General features: G+C 29.3%; 2 protein-coding genes across 2 annotated transcripts; one reads left to right on the top strand and one right to left on the bottom strand.

Moving 5' to 3' along the window:
* Nucleotides 1-9117: 9117 nt before the first annotated feature.
* Nucleotides 9118-10301, bottom strand: LOC100247682 (glutathione S-transferase U8-like). Its single transcript, XM_002275399.5, has 2 exons — nt 9851-10301; nt 9118-9725 (listed from the first exon to the last, which is right to left on the bottom strand). Exons 1-2 carry the CDS (start codon nt 10160-10162, stop codon nt 9372-9374), a joined length of 666 nt encoding a protein of 221 aa, XP_002275435.3. The 5' UTR covers nt 10163-10301; the 3' UTR covers nt 9118-9371.
* Nucleotides 10302-13024: 2723 nt separating this feature from the next.
* On the top strand, nt 13025-17338 carry LOC100257905 (rop guanine nucleotide exchange factor 7). The gene is made up of 7 exons (XM_010656048.3): nt 13025-13490; nt 13591-13707; nt 14167-14321; nt 15474-15548; nt 15631-15921; nt 16018-16371; nt 16463-17338. Exons 1-7 carry the CDS (start codon nt 13025-13027, stop codon nt 17087-17089), a joined length of 2085 nt encoding a protein of 694 aa, XP_010654350.1. The 3' UTR covers nt 17090-17338.
* Nucleotides 17339-17745: the final 407 nt, after the last annotated feature.

Here is a 17745-nt window from a genome sequence, read left to right as displayed (position 1 = left end):
AAAAAAAAAAAAATTTATATATATATCTTTTTAAAATTCCCAAATTATATTAAAAAAAAAAAACCACTCGGGTGGATATCCGGATAAAGTGGGATGTCATCCGGACAGAATTCCTACCCGGGTGGAACGATCATTCCCCCCGGATGGAATCATCGCTCATTCCACCCGGGTAGGAATTCTGTCCGGATGACATCCCACTTTCTCCGAATATCCACCCGGGTGGTTTTTTTTTTTAATATAATTTGGGAATTTTTAAAAATATATATATATATAAAATTTTTTTTTTCAAAAGACGAGTTACCTTGAGGAATTTTTTTTTAAAAAAAAATATTTTTTTTTTCATGAAGAGACGAGTTCCCTTGAGTAATTTTTTTTTTTTTTTTTTATAATTTGGGAATTTAAAAAAAACATTTTTTTTTTCATGGGAACTTGAGGAATTGTTTTTTTTTTTTCCTTTTTTAATTTGGGAATTTTTTTAAAATATATATATATATATATATTAAAATAAAAACTCTCAATCCATCCCCTTTCTTTATTTTTTTTATTTTTTTTATTTTAATAAATTTTCAATTAATTCAAATCATTAAAAAAAAAATCATTAATAAATAAATTTGTAGCATTTCATATAACTTATTACTAAAAATCATGTTCAAAAAGTTGTTAAAATAAGGAAGGAAGAAGATTAAAAAAAAATTAAACTTTTTATTTTATAATAGTAAAAAAAAACTTTAAAATACTTTTTAGTATAAAAATAAAATAAAATAGTGAATATATTTATTTTAAATGGTATTTTAATCATTAAATTATTTACTTCTAAAATGTAAATGATAAAAATAAATATAAAATATTAATTTTTATTTATTTAAATTAATATTTTTTTAAAAAGTATTTTCTAAAATAGTCTTTGAATCATTAATATAATTTTTGTTTATTTATAATTTAAAAATAAAAAATAATGTAAATTTTCAATTATTTATAAAGAGTTTTAAAAAAATGAAAAATCAAAAAATGGTTAAATAAGAAAGATGAGTGGCAAGTAGTAGAATAAAGACAAAAATGAGTCACGTGGGTATTTTTGTCAATTACTATCTCATATCCTTGGACTTAAATATGGGTGATTGGAGGACCAAATGTTAATTTTTGGACCCAGCTGGACCCAAAACACAATTCTCCCTAATATTAATTACAGGAGCAGCCCTCCAGAAGTGACCTAAGTGATGATGTCACCCCACTTTACTTATCTATTAAGGTAAACATTAATTTTCAGTCAATATTCCAGGTTAACAATTAATTATGACGGTTTGGTAGATGCCTGACACAGAAATTTTACTTTATATTCACCACAAAAGATAACAACGGTTGAACATTCACAATGTGCACTACCAATATGTATTTTTTTTTTTCTAATTATCTGTCAAATATTTTTTATTTAAAAAAATTGTCAAGATTCTTATTTTTTTTTATTAAAAAGAAAAGAGCCAATTTCATTATCATTTTTTTTAAATTTCTTATTTTTTTGTCCTAAATAGTTTGCTAATACAATATTCCTCACTTTTTTTTTTATAAAATAAAAATAAAAATTATAATTCATATAAATATCTATGAAAAATCTTTATATCTTGAATTAGGATGATTATCTCTATTTTATTTTTAATCAATTTAATTCAAAAAATGAATTTTGAATTTCATGAAATCTTATCAACTTATTCATCTTTTATTTTTATTTTTTTTACAAAAAAATCCAGATGTGAACGTTAAATTAAAAAAAACATTTAAATTCTAAAAACCTCTCAATATTGATAATTTGATATAATAATCTAACGTCAATTGTTATGTGGGGGTGGGTGGTTGACAATTTCAACCAAGGCGGCCGACAGGTGAAAAAGAAGGAAAGAAAAAGACGGATTAAATATTAATAATTAAATATTATATTATTATAGTTAAATATTTATGCTATTTTTAATATTATTGTTTATGAGAGATTAATATTATATTATTCATATCATTATTAATATTATTGATGGTATTAGTATTATTTTTATTAATATTATACCTATTATTATAAAGACAGTTGATATTATTATTAATATTATATTTATGTCGTTATTCAATATCTTTATTATTATGACACCTTCCATTACAAACTAATTACGGAAAATACACACATTTTTTTTTATAAATGATACCTATGGATAATTGCTATATGCTCCTAGACTTTACGTATTGACGTTAAATTTGATCAATTTGAGTGTAATAAACTACAAAATTATCTTAAGAAAAATAAAATTTATCATATTTGATAATAATATTATATGCCTCAATAAAAAAAATATGAATTTTATAAGCATATATTTATTATTAAATTACATTAACTATTATTCCATAATAATATTGTGATATATAATTATAATAGGTCTAATTTTAAAATATATTTAATATTAAAATTATGATCCATTTAATTCAATTGTATTAAATAATATAAAATAAATGATTATATATGTATAATTTTTTTAAATATTTATATTTTTTATATTTAATTAATATATAAATGATATAAAAAAAAGTTAAGAAAATTATCACTATAATTTTATATTTTTTATGGTCAATTAAATTAAATTAAATCCGCGTTTTAAATCATTGATTAATTGGTCCTAGTTGATATTTCGTTGATTTTTTCCAATATTTTTTTCCATTTTTTGTATTGTCCCTTACTGAAACATGAAATTTCGACCTTTTTTTTTTTTTTTTTTTGAAATTTTCATCTATGCTTATGACAAAAAGTGTAGGGAAACACTAAATAGATCAATAAATTCAATTAATTTTGGGAGAATTATCAGATAAGGTGGGTTGGATGTGATAATTAGTGGGTGCATACATGATATAAGTACAAGTAATCAACATTATATTTCTCATACTCCAAAAAATAAAAAATTGTTTTTTTTTCAAAAAAAATTGAGATTTTTTAAAGAACCTCGTACAAAAAATAATTTTCAATATCTTATAAATAAAAATTATATCCTAAGGTTATTATATCATTTTACATATGAAATATAAATTAAAAACTTTGTTACCCTAATAAAATGAATAATTATTTTCTCATCAATTGAATAATATATAAATATTCAATTGAATAATACACAACTATTAAATGAATTAACGAACAACTATTCATTGGGTAATACAACACATGAAAAAATTAAATTATGTTGCAATATATTGTAAAGATAGTGTATTTGTATTATAAGTATAATACATTTATGCTATATCTATATTTCATTATAAAAGTAATAATTATAAAAATGTTTATTTATATCTTATTGGTATTAACACATCATATCAATATATTAACGATCATTCGGTGCATTGAAATATATATATATATATAGTCTTAAGAATTCAAATTAGTATTTCATTTAGTTTCATAAATGATTTATAATATAAATATGTCATGAAATATGGTATGATCATACAAAATTATCACTTTTATAAAAAATTTCAAAATTTTTTCAATTAGGTTTTATTGTAATGTATATTTATATTGTGATTACAACATATTTGTGTTATACCTATGGTTTATAATAAAAGTAATAATCATAAAGATCACTTTTTATACCTCATTAATATTCAACATATCAAATGTATTGACACCATCCACTTGACGCATTGAGAAAAAAAATATATATATATGAAAATTAAGAAAAAAAAAACTATGCATAGGAAAAAAAATCATATATTTTTTTAAAAAAATTTATTTTATTATAAAAAATAAAAAATGATTAAACATTCTTCATCATTTTCTTATTCTTTTTAGATAATCAATGAAAAATTAAACATTTTATCTTCTTCGAATTTAATATAAAAAAATTAACTTATCAATTTAAAATTTAAAAATATAGATATGAAAAAGTCATCATTTTTATTATATAATTATGAAACTTGTTTTTTTCTTAATAAAATTTAAAATTAGAAATAAAAAATGTAAAAAAATAAACACAATAAATAATATTTTGAAAATATTTTTTAGAAATATTTTTGTTTTAAATAGTAAATTTAAATAACAAATTATACTATCATTATATATAATAATTGTAAAAATTAAAACTCAAAATTTTGATTTAAAATTTGAATGTCAATAATTACAATAAATGTAGGGGTCACGCACCATAAATGTCCCTACAAACCAAGTGAAGTGATTTAAATTCTTTGAATTTTAAAAGTTTTAGTTGAAGGATAATTTTGGTAATTCTCCATTGGTTTTATCTGGTAATTCTCCCATTAGTTTTTTTGTGTGAGATGCATAGATGCATGGCTGCTGCAACCCTAAAAGATAGTAAATGTTAGTAAGCTTTTAGTGAGGACATGAGAAAATGATATGTGTACGGTGTACCTTCTCATCTGCAAATTTAGCATAGAAACTATCACGACTCAAATTCCGGGCCACCCAAAATTTGGCCCATGACCCCAAGTCAAAGGTTTGACTCTAAGGGTTCCTTTTATTCTACGCTCGCAATCAACCAAAACACTCTGAATTTTTATTTTTTTTCTTCGACACATACCTCACACTAGAGTTTTCATCAACTAATAATATCCCAAACACTGCTCAAAAGCAACAAGATGTATTACTTATCATTACAGTCCAAATTAAAAGTTCATACCATAGATTTAAGAATTCGACCATTAAAATCATGATCGGCCATCGTAGAATCGTTTCTTTCGTCGAGTAGAACACCTCTTCAAAATTTGAGCCGAAACGGACGTTCGACCGTCCAATAGGTTGGCCAAAGTTCTGACGAGATGGGTTTCTCCACAGTCCGTCAGGACTCTTTCTCTCTCTCCTGTTCTACCACTTTTTAATTGCTTTTCCTTTTTTCCTTTTTTATTTTATTTTATTTATTTCATTTAACCACCAGCCCATTATCCATGACCCAATATCCAAAGGCCCCATTGAATCCTATTTATTTCTTTTATTATATTTATCCCATTTGTTTCATTTCCAATTTTTTTTACTAACACACAAATTAATGTATTAAACACCAACTCAAAAATTTAATTTTCTCAATTTTTCTTAATAAACAAATTTAATTTATTTTTTTATTTAATTAATTCTAATTAATTTTAATTAATTCACTTTTAATTTTCGTTTTCGTTTTTCGTTTCCGTAAATTTTCAATTTCTAAAATCCTAAGAAAATTTTGATAAAAATTAATTCTAATTAATTTTAATTAATTTACTTTTCATTTTCGTTTTCGTTTTTCGTTTCCTGAAATTTTCAATTTTTAATATCCTAAGAAAATTTTGATAAAAATTAATTCTAATTAATTTTAATTAATTCACTTTTCATTTTTGTTTTCATTTTTTGTTTCCGGAAATTTTCAATTTCTAAAATCCTAAGAAAATTTCTACCATAAGGTTGACGTGGCACAAAATTTTTAACTCGTCTAATTGATCAACACAATAAATCGAATTTCATCAATTCAAAATTAACACGTATTCTCCAATCATTTTTTTTTTTTTTTTGACTTTTCAACCACTACTCAAAGGAAAACTTTTCAAACTAGAATTTTCAACGTGGCCTAAAATACCCGGACATTACAGAAACGTGCCATAGATCGCCGCTTTCTAAGTTCTTCTATGCATTACAAGTTAACAATCCACAATGGGCTTTATGTTGTGTGGGAGCATGTAGAGCGACTAGAGAAGCAACAAACTCTTATTATTGAGATCTTCTTCATTGTAATCATACCAGACTCATTTTAGTTTCAAAGGGTTTTCCCACATCACAATGAGCTTCACTTGGTCCCAACTTCTCTATTTCCACATTAAAAGAGTATGTGGTTCTGCTTTTACATTTGGTTCTTCTTTCAAGTTCGCGCCTTCTTACGGAGGGACAATTATAGGATTACTTGGCAAATAAGCCTCCAGGTGTTGGAAAATTCTAGGGTACCTCTTCGGTACCTACCGAAAAGTTTTTCTAAGCCATTGATGTTCAATATTACATCTTGGCCATCTATTTTAAATTTGAAATAAAAATTCCTCTTAACCAGTTAAGAGAAGAATCATGACCTTCTTTCTTCCTCCATTCTTAACAATTTTTGGTTTAAATAAAATAAATATGAGATAAAAATAGAATTGGAAAAAAATAAAAATAAAAATGATATAAAATTTGAAAACATATTTATTAGCAAAAAAAAAAAATCATCATATATCATAATTACATTATTTTATTTTTAACAAATTATTAAAGATTTAAATTCAACATAAAAATGAATATGATAATATTTTAATATAAAATGAGTATTTTAATTAAAATTCAACATTTTGATAATCATATGTAAAACTTAGGTAATTAGATTGTCCTAATTTTTTTATGTACTCTCCAAATTTTACATTTTTTGAATTTAAGGTTTTTAAAGTTAAATTAGATAAAATAAATTACTAATACTCTTTTGAGTTACTAATGATAGTATTTTCGAAAATAAATTTTTAATTTCAAAAATTTTAAAACTAAAAATCAATATAAAAAATGTGATGAAAGTGCCAAACATGTATTTATCACATTTTTCGTACTGTTCTCATATTTTTTGTACCCTAAATTATTTATATTTTTAAAATTTCATATTTAGTTTTTAACTTGAAATAACAATAACATAGTTTAATAATATTATTTGAGTTATTATTGATAGAATTGTTACAAAAAAAAGAATTTTAAAATTTTAAAATTGGAAATAATGTAAATTATCCTAAAAAAAATTAGAAAATTAAAACACTAAAAAATTAGAGAGGATACAAAACATGTGAGAAAAGGTATGAAGATTATGAGAAATCCATACATTCTTCATACCCTACATCATATTCTCCATATCCTGAAATTTAAAATTTTTTCAATTTTTTCCACTTAAAAATGCAAATAATATTGTTTATTGATACTAATCAAGCATAGAAATGATGGAAACTATTTTCAAGAAAATTAAAAAATTAAAACACTACGTAATTGTAAAATATTATATTTTCAAAGTTCGTACACTCTCTTATAAAATTCGTACCATCTCTTAAAAAGTTCGTACCCTCTTTTACAAAGTTCGTACCATCTTTTACAAAGTTCATACTATCTCTTAGAAAGTTCGTACAATTTCTTAGAAAGTTCGTACCATCTCTTACAAAGTTCGTACCATCTTTTACAAAGTTTGTACACTATCTTAGAAAGTTCGTACAATCTCTTCAAAAAGTTCGTACCATCTCTTAGAAAGTTTGTACCATTTCTTACAAAGTTCGTATCCTCTTTTACCACGTTCGTACATTGTCTTAGAAAGTTCGTACATTCTCTTACAAAGTTCGTACCTTCTCTTACAAAGTTCATACCATCTCTTATAAAGTTCATATATTTTCTTAGAAAGTTCGTACCATCTCTTACAAAGTTCGTACAATCTCTTGTAAACTTCGTACCATCTCTTAGAAAGTTCGTATATTATCTTATAATGTTCGTATCCTCTCTTACAATGTTTGTACTAAAGTTTGTACCATCTCTTAAAAAGTTTGTACCCTTATCTTACAAAATATTGATGACAATTTCATAACAAATGACTAAATGCTCTCAATTTGATTAATAATAACTAAAAAAAATTAAAAAATCTAGATGTTATAAATCATTACATATTTAAATGTCATTTAACATGACATTTCTACCTACAATAGTTATATGTAAATGGAAAAAAAAATCAAAGGTTACCTTTTAACACTTGTAATCACTTGACATCCTTCAAGACATATAAAGCTTCATCTTCAAATTTAATCTATGAACAAAAAAAAAATAATTATATAAAAATATTAGTAACAATTTGATAACAAAATTTTATAATAAACTCATAAAAAATTCTAAAATCGTTATTTAACATCACATTTCTTTCTACAACAATTATATTTGGATAAAAAAAATATCAAATATTATTTTTGACACTTGTAATCACTTGAAATCCTTCATCTTCTTCATATAATACAAATTTTAATTTTTCTCTCTAAAAAAGTTTTAAACTTGATCTTGAAATTTGATTCATCAAAATACGTCTTACATATTTTGTAATTTGGTAGTTGAAATTATTTAATTTTCATATTAAATTACTATCTTTTTTTTTATATATGAATAATGAGAGTATAAGAATAGTTGGTAGGATTTTCTTTTTTTAGATAGAGTTAGGTAATGCATTAAATAACAAATTATATTTGATATTTAATAATAAATTATAAAAAAGTTATAATATTTATATATAGATGAAATGCATGTGATTATTTCTCACCAACAAATTATCTTTACCGATTTGATAAGTTTTTATAAATTTTTTAATGATATGTACTTTACACATGTCATCTTTTTATTGGGGTCAAATGTGGGTAGGTATCCCAAAATAGAGATTGGGTACCATAGAACAACCTTAGGTGTTTTATACTTATAAATTCGTCAATCGATATCATCCCCCAGGCACAGTTGTTGGTGTACACTTCCAGAAAAGTGAAAAAGGAAGAAAAAGAGGCCCTATTAATGCATAATCTACCATAGTAGTCCCGGGTTGTCAAGTGTGTTATGACATGTTTATGAAAGGTATCCTTCCCAGTTCCTAAATGAATATTTAGAAGGAAATTGGTTCTTTTTAAGACTAGCTGCAACTTAATTAGATTGGACAGGATGGCAGGCTAACTCGTATCTCGTCTATAGTATGTTCAATCCACACCAAATCTACCCGAGGTGGAGTTGGGAATTCCTAGCTCTTTATGTTTTAGTATATATTCATGGCTAGGTCATGTAACAATGTTCATTCTCCATGGCCGATGTTTATTCTTAATCACATGCAAACATGCCTACTTCTGCCTCCTCAAAAGGATTAATTTTTCCAAGGTCTCTGCTTAATCCACTTGAGAAGGAAAAAGTGAAGGAATAGCATGATGACATAATGAATAAAGAAAATAAATATGTCATTAATGACCGATTGAGGGGGTATATGTTGTCTTTTTGTTAGTAAGAGAGTTGAATCACGGCTCCTGGACTACATGTTCAGCTTCTGAGCCGCACACAAAGCAAGAGTGACGGGCTTTATTGTTTCCATGTTCAAGTTCACACTGTCAATGTTTGACTCAACATCCTTTATTCTCACAAAGCGAGGAGTGGAAAAGGTGTACAGACCATATAGTCTAACACGTTTGCCGGTTCATCCAAAACGACAAACCACGGCAATCGACTCCTTATTACATGCCAAAACAAGTATACAACATACTAGAAAAGCAGAAGCATAACGCATTACACAAACATACAGAAGGCTGGTTTTCTTTCAAGTTACTCATGTCCATGAGCAGCAGTCCGCATAACCTCATCCACAAACCATTCATTCGGATTGACTGGCGCTTTCAACCCGGGTCCGAAAATAGGCCCCTAGCTTTTCTTTGGAAGGCAGATTTTCCTTGATCCCACTGCACCCGACGTACTCATCTCTCCATTTGCATAATATTGGAAATTTGTCAATTGTCAGCAATTCCACTCCAACCACTTCCTCAAGAACTCCAACCCAAAAGCCTATGAAATTGGCAGCGATATCTACAAATCCGATACTCTCTCCTCCAAAGAACTTCTTATCCTTGAGCTCATTTTCTAGCGTTTCCAGGCCCACGTTTGCTTCTTCCACGGCCTTCTCTCGGTCCTTCTTTTCGCACCAACAAGCGTTCCACAGTGCAGGCAAGCACTAAACACAATAGATTCAATTAGTTTCTAAGTGAAATAGGGGTTGCAGGCCTAGGAAAAAATCATTTGACTCAAGAATGCTCTGCGGGGGGAAAAAAAAAGGGCATGGGAAAAATGGTATTATACCTTTTCATCTATGTACTTAGCCCAGAAGCGTGCCATGGCTCTGTCATAAGGGTGCTGAGGCAAGATAGGATTGGCTTTCCAGGTCTCGTCGATGTACTCGAGAATAACGAGTGATTCCGCGATGGGCTTCCCGTTGTGCAAGAGCACAGGGACCTTCTTGTGAACAGGGTTAGACTTGAGAAGCAAAGGGCTCTTGTTAGTGAGATCAACATCAATGTACTCATACTGGACTCCTTTCAGTTTCAGAGCAATCTCTACTCTGCGACTAAATGGGCTTCCCCACATCCCAATTAGCTTCACTTCTTCAGCCATTTTATCACTATCTAAGCTTGGTTCCTCTGCTCCATTTGATGGCTTCTTATAAGGTCTATCCAAGTGCTTCAGGGTTTCATTACTGCTCTTGACCCTTTATCATATTGTCCATCGGTCAATGGCCAAATTAATAGTATGTATATAGAGCCTTCTGAGAGGCGTATAATATTAATTACAGGAGCAGCCCTCCAGAAGTGACCTAAGTGATGATGTCACCCCACTTTACTTATCTATTAAGGTAAACATTAATTTTCAGTCAATATTCCAGGTTAACAATTAATTATGACGGTTTGGTAGATGCCTGACACAAAAATTTTACTTTATATTCACCACAAAAGATAACAACGGTTGAACATTCACAATGTGCACTACCAATATGTATTTTTTTTTTTTTTCTAAATATCTTTCAAATATTTTTTATTTAAAAAAATTGTCAAGATTCTTATTTTTTTTATTAAAAAGAAAAGAGCCAATTTCATTATCATTTTTTTTAAATTTCTTATTTTTTGTCCTAAATAGTTTGCTAATACAATATCCCTCACTTTTTTTTTTTTATAAAATAAAAATAAAAATTATAATTCATATTAATATCTATGAAAAATCTTTATATCTTGAGTTAGGATGATTATCTCTATTTTATTTTTAATCAATTTAATTCAAAAAATGAATTTTGAATTTCATGAAATCTTATCAACCTATTCATCTTTTATTTTTATTTTTTTTTACAAAAAAATCCAGATGTGAACGTTAAATTTTAAAAAAACATTTAAATTCTAAAAACCTCTCAATATTGATAATTTGATATAATAATCTAACGTCAATTGTTATGTGGGGGTGGGTAGTTGACAATTTCAACCAAGGCGGCCGGTAGGTGAAAAAGAAGGAAAGAAAAAGACGGATTAAATATTAATAATTAAATATTATATTATTATAGTTAAATATTTATGCTATTTTTAATATTATTGTTTATGAGAGATTAATATTATATTATTCATATCATTATTAATATTATTGATAGTACTAGTATTATTTTTATTAATATTATACCTATTATTATAAAGATAGTTGATATTATTATTAATATTATATTTATGTCGTTATTCAATATCTTTATTATTATGACACCTTCCATTACAAACTAATTACGGAAAATACACACATTTTTTTTAAATGATACTTATGGATAATTGCTATATACTCCTGGACTTTACGTATTGACATTAAATTTGATCAATTTGAGTGTAATAAACTACAAAATTATCTTGAGAAAAATAAAATTTAAGAAATAAATATGCTTGCAAGAAATAAATAAAATTATTACCTAAATAAAAAATATTAATGTCAACTAATTGTGCATCTGATAATATTTTTATTTGTAATATTTTTAAGCGAAGTGTTTTTTATGATAATATTTTAAAGAAATTACCTATTAGATATTTTTTAAAAAACTATTTTTTATATTATAAATTATTTTTAAAAATATATTTTAAATTTTATTAAATATTAAAAATAAAAAAAAACATTTTGTAGGCAAAGGACACTCTCACCCCACCTCTTCCGTCTATTAAAGCTCAATTTCTACTTTAATTTCTTCTGGACCTCTAGAAAGTATTCCATGTCTGCTATCTACTAAATAAGCATACCAACTACCCATTTATACTTTCTCACTCTACAAATAATAACATGGTAAATTTTTTTATTAGAAGAAAATTTCAAAATTCATTCCTTTCAAGCTTAAAGTTTTTTTTGTTGATTATTTTCAAATTCAAATAACTCAGGAGGTGACATATGATTCCAAGAACTTTTGCCCAGTCACGTAGAAACCACCACTTGGATGATGAGCTGGACTTTACATTGCATAAAAAGTTAAAAAGCTGATAGAAAATCATCTGGGGAGGGCTAGACTTCAAATGGGTCCACCCAATACATAGGAGAAGGGGAGATCTCCGACTTGCAAGGAGTTGTCATTTTACCACGCTACAGAACATTAGAATGAAGAAAATGTTGTAGTAAATAAGCTTATGCTTCGGTTTTCCATGACTTTTTGCATTGGCATTCTTATGAAACCAAGGCACGGTAACACAGTTCTTCCCATCGGTTGGTCTTCTGCAGCTAACGGGTTCCATATCCAGAACCACTAATTGGATTTTATTTATTTGAAGTTTTTCATTTTTGACTTCGTTTAGAATTTTACTTCACCGCGTATAGCATGAAACTCGGACCATGGAGCAAAGACACTCCAAATTTGCGGTTGTCCATATGAATATCAATGTTGGCTTTGATCATATTAATCCTCTCTGACCAAGTTTATGACAGAATTGGACTTCCAAAACCAACTACCATGGATGAATTTCACATGTGCTTTTACTTTTAAAAATAAAATAATATAAATAAGGGTAGGAAATGATGGGAAGATGGATATTTAGAAGTTTCAGTAATTAATTGGGGGATATAATTAATCACAGGTTTGCCATTTACAATGTTCCCATGTACTTCTCTCTCTCTCTCTACATATATATTTTTAAAAATTGATAATATTCAATACGCTAATGATACCTGTGACCCCGTTTTAAGTAAAAACAAGGAGACAAGGTGCAAAGGTGATGAGTCCTTTCTCTCACACTAAATTGTGGCTGGAAACTTTATTGCAGTCTTGTCATATCACAAAGCTCTCCTATAGAATTTTCACCATTTCTTCCCGATTTTCTTTATTTGCCTCTTCAAAACCAGGCAGGGTTCAGACTGGAATCTTATGGAGCGAGCTTTGATCGACATACAGTCTAGGGACGAGAAGACCCAGAACACGCAATATCCCAATCTGCCCCTGCCACTGGTGAAGTTGAGGAATTCCAATAACCCATCATGTTGTCCTTATTGAGTAGTTTCTGGGTGTCGAAAATTTTTCGAACTCTGCATCACAGAACGCGGTTTTCAAATGTTTTTTCGGTGAGGAGGCTTTGTTCTTCTGGTGTGGTACTTACAAATTCTGCTATTAGTGAATCGCCTGGGTTTATTGAAGAAGGTGGGGATAAAATGGACGGTTCGATAGAGAAAGGTAACGTGATCCAACAGTGGAAACTTGAGTTTGGTAATCATGAAGATGGAACTAAGGAGAGTCGTTCGTGGTCTGGTTCTCCAACCCGGAAGGGGACGTCTAATGAGGAAGAGAGTCACCGTAGCCCGAGGCATTCGTCTTCCTCTCTTCCGTTGGACTGGCCTCTTCAGAAAGTTGAGGAATCACATTTTGTCCGTTCTGATGATATTCATGGTGCAGAGAAACCCCATTTGCATGAGATGAAATTTGAGAAACACTGTTCAGAAATTTCAGGTTACGTATCTTTTTTTCTTCTCTTTATTATGTGGCGCTGATATATATATATGTAATATGTCTGAATATTTGGTCGTGGTTGTTGTTGGCGTTTCGGTAGAGGTTGAGATGATGAAGGCAAGATTTTCAAGATTGCTGCTTGGAGAAGACATGTCAGGGCGTGGAATTGGGGTTTGCACAGCATTGGCTATTTCTAAGGGCATTACAAATCTCTATGGTATGCTACATGTTTGGATGATAGGAGTTTGGGGTCCCATTTGCTTTTCTCTCTACTAATTACAATGGTTGGTTAATGAAAGAATAGAAAATTACGAATCACTTTTTTTTTTTCTAATAGTTATGTTTTGGTCTCAGGAAAGCATAAAGTACAAAAAAAAAAAAAAAAAAAAAAAGCTAAAATGATTGTGTTACTTCAAAGGGATAAAAAAAAAATCAAATATAATTTAAAATTAAAGAAAACTTTTATAATTTTAAATTATTTAATGTTTATATATTTCAATTAAAATAACTAAATTAAATTTCATTAATATATAAAAATAATTTATTAATTTTAAATTTAATTTTTTTAAAAAAAATTTCTAAACTTTTTCTCCCGATTTTCTTTTTTGTGCATTTTTCTTCAATTTTTTTTTTCTAATTAAACATAGATTATTTTTCTTTCTTTTCCCATGTGTAGCTACCCTGTTTGGGAAAATCTGGAAATTGGAACCTTTAGATCCAATGAAGAAGGCGATGTGGCGAAGAGACAAGGAATGGCTTCTTTCTGTCAGTGATCACATTGTTGAGTTCACACCCGCTTGGCAGAAATTTCCTGATGGAAGCGAGGGTGAGGTAGAATCTAATTCTAATTTAATTTTCAAAGTTCAACACCCTTAGGATGGTTTGTAAGAAGATATGGCGTGAAGGTCACGTTTGGAACTTTCGAATAAAGAATGAAAACAAAAAATTTATTAGTATAAAAATTAAATTTCACTCAAATTAAAATTTTTATTTATCTTTTCTAGATGATATTATGATTTATTTCCATTTTCATCTTAATAATCGAAGGTGAACCACTATACCATATAAAAAAAAGAAGAATGAAAATTTTAGTTTTTAAGGAAAAAACATTATTTCATCGAGAATGAAGATGAATTATATTACCATGTGGGAAAGGGGAATGCAAATTTTGATTTCTATACTAATGATTTTTTTTTTTATTCCTCTCCCCATTTTAAGAAAATCTAGGTTTTTTGGATAAGTCGAAACGAGGATTCAAAATCCTTACAAGAGAAGATTTTGGTTTCCATAAAAATGATTTTTTTTTCATTTCTATTTAAGATACATGACTATTATTTAATGTTTGATACATAGGGGTGAAGATTGAAAATGAATATTTTGTTTTTATTTTTATTTATACTTAAATAAGAAAAAATCTAATAATTCCAATTCTCATTTGAATGGAATGTAAAGTTGGAATTTTTATTGATTTTCATTTCAGTATTTTATATTATGAGATGGGAATGGAAAATGAAATAAATGGATAATAATAACTTTACAATTTTATTTGAAAAGAATATTTTTTGAGAGTTTTTTTGTTAAATAAAAATATTTAATTAATAAATAAAAAATAATAAAATAATATTTTTAACTTAATATTAGATTTTCTTGAAGAATAAAGAAAGTTATTGGAAATGGAGAGAGAGACAAGGGAGTATGAATATAAAGAGTGGGAAATCATGTTATGTTTCAAGAATTCAATAGTTGTAATTGGTTTTATCCTTAATAATATTTTTTATTATATAGTGGAATGATTTTATTTCATGATAGATCGAATCATCTTAAAACCTTGTATCGTATTTGTGATTATTTTATCTCTTGAATTAACCTTGTTTGCATGAAAGCTCCTGCGCTTACAACAATGGAAGGGATTACTTAATTTTTGAGATTTGTTTCACCCCTCGGTTTTTTTATTCCTTTTTCTTTTACTTTGCTGTGATTCAGGTCATGACTTGCAGGCTCCGAGCAGATCTTTATGCTAATCTCCCAGCTCTGCGTAAATTAGATGACATGCTTATTGTAAGGTTCAGAAATAATTGTCTCGCAGTAGATTTCCTATAGTTTCAAGAGGTCCCTCTTTAACTCATAACCCATTTCCCAGGAAACATTAGATAGTTTTGAAGATACAGAGTTCTGGTATGTCAACCAGGGGATCCTATCCCCTAAAGCAGATGGCTCATCCTCTTCCCCAGGACATCTACATCACCAAGAGGAAAAATGCTGGCTACCTGTGCCTCATGTCCCTCCCACTGGCCTCTCTGAAAATTCAAGGAAGCACTTGCAGCAGAAACGCGATTTCACTAATCAAATACGAAAAGCTGTCCGGGCCATCAACAGCACTACTTTAGCTGAAATGGAAGTCCCAGAGCCGTATTTGGAAGCTCTTCCAAAGGTACTAGAATGCTGCAAAATATTATTTTTATGTAATTGAAAGATATTTGTTATTGATTTCCACTGTCGTTGTTATCTTGCTTGTTCTTGATTTCAGAATGTAAGAGCTAGCTTGGGTGATCTTATTTATCGATATATTACGTCAGACCAGTTTTCCCCTGAATGTGTCCTTAGCCATCTTGATTTCACCTCTGAACAAGCTCTTGAGGTTGCCAACAGAGTGGAGGCCTCAATAATTGTGTGGCATCAAAGACACTACCCAAAACCCGTTAGTATTAAAAGTCAACCCACTTCGAGGCAATCATGGAAAGCAGAGAAGGAGCTGATGGCTGATGCAGACAAGACAGAGTCAATAGCAGAAAGGGCCGAGAGCCTCTTGTTTTGCATTAAGCAGAGGTTCCCTGGCCTCCCACAGACCACCTTAGAGATGAGTAAAGTCCAGTTCAACAAGGTTTGGTTTAATCTTATTCAAAACTTCAGTTATCACTGCATTTTGTTTTCCATGTATATACTCAACCGACCAAGTTTCCCCTGTTCTTCAGGATATTGGGAAATCCATTTTAGAAAGCTACTCAAGAGTTTTGGAGAGCTTGGCAGCTGACATTTTGGTTCGTGTCGATGATTTATTATATATGGATGACTTGACGAATCAGTTTTTGCCAATCACTAGGGTTGGGGTGACTGCCCACGAGAGCATTTCAATTCCATATTTGCTGCCCGTCTCAAGCACTCCTATTGAAACAGCTGTCACGACATCAGGCGTTTCCCAGGGGCAGCAAGTTATCCCTGCAAAGGCAGAGACATCGCCATTCTTCAAACCTAGCAAGCTTCTGCTTCGAGGGTTAAGCAAGAGAAAGCCCTCGACAGATTTTCAGAATACTGAGAGAAAAGGGAAAGACAATGACAGTCACATTGAGGGTTCAGAATTGACTTCAAAAGCAACTGGAGAAGCGATGGGTTTTCTTAGTACTGAGACAAAAGGGAAAGACAACAACAGTCCTATGGAGGGTTCAGAATTGATTTCAAAAGCGACTGGAGAAGCATCAGCGCCCCTAACTGGATCAGAATCTTTTGAGATTTTGAGAAAAGCTATTAGGCCTCCATCACAGGGCTCAATTCTGGGTCTAATGGCTTCTGCTAGAACTTGGGGGATCACCTACTTACAATGAGAGCTAGGAAGCCTCTGGACCTCTAGTGATATCTGTCAATGATAAGTAAAAGACTTGGGGCGTTATCCGCATAAAACTCAGATCTGCTGGTGGCGACATGCATTTTATACTACCAAGAGAGGAGTTGGATAGGTTATTTTATTGTTTTAATAGTGTTTAATGTACTACCAACATGTTGACACCATTAGCTTCTACTGTTGTACACAGGCCAGAAGAACAATGGCAAATGGCTGGTTGGGATTTACCATTACAAGGTATATATTCTCAATTTTAAGGCTCCCTATCTGAATCCAGGTCGGATAAAATTTTAGATAGGAATTGCAAATTCAATACAACATCTCACAACACAGTCACTATTTCCATCAATGCTATTTTTAGAGATTAAATTCTGAGTTTTAGGCTTCAAAAATCAGTACTGCATGGTGTCAAAGCAATCATGAGTCAGGACTGACACCATCTCACTCGTTCAGTCATGGCATCATCTCGCCTTTTGTCTCTGACCAAGTTGTAAGTTACAACTTACGTATTAACATCCCTTTTAGGCCTAAAATTAGAATTGATAGAGCCCATTCCACTCTTCATGAGCCATTGGAATGGACCTTATGCCACTCCAACTGTGTACCTTAGGGATTTCAGGCGAGCTTTGACGCAAAATA

This window comes from Vitis vinifera, chromosome 8 (genome assembly GCF_030704535.1).
Source record: "Vitis vinifera cultivar Pinot Noir 40024 chromosome 8, ASM3070453v1".
NCBI classification, from domain to species: Eukaryota; Viridiplantae; Streptophyta; class Magnoliopsida; order Vitales; family Vitaceae; genus Vitis; species Vitis vinifera.
Note: the sequence above shows the minus strand (reverse complement) of the source record. Positions and strands in the feature narration are given on the sequence as shown.

What these genes read in the sequence shown, in the direction of transcription:
- LOC100247682 (XM_002275399.5), bottom strand. Translation starts at nt 10,162, where the DNA reads ATGGCTGAAGAAGTGAAGCTAATTGGGATGTGGGGAAGCCCATTTAGT. An exon ending in CTAAGTACATAGATGAAAAG is followed by an intron (nt 9,726 to 9,850) that starts GTATAATACCAT and finishes TATTGTGTTTAG; the next exon opens with TGCTTGCCTGCACTGTGGAA.
- LOC100257905 (XM_010656048.3), top strand. Translation starts at nt 13,025, where the DNA reads ATGTTGTCCTTATTGAGTAGTTTCTGGGTGTCGAAAATTTTTCGAACT. An exon ending in AATTAGATGACATGCTTATT is followed by an intron (nt 15,549 to 15,630) that starts GTAAGGTTCAGA and finishes CCCATTTCCCAG; the next exon opens with GAAACATTAGATAGTTTTGA. An exon ending in ATTTGGAAGCTCTTCCAAAG is followed by an intron (nt 15,922 to 16,017) that starts GTACTAGAATGC and finishes TCTTGATTTCAG; the next exon opens with AATGTAAGAGCTAGCTTGGG.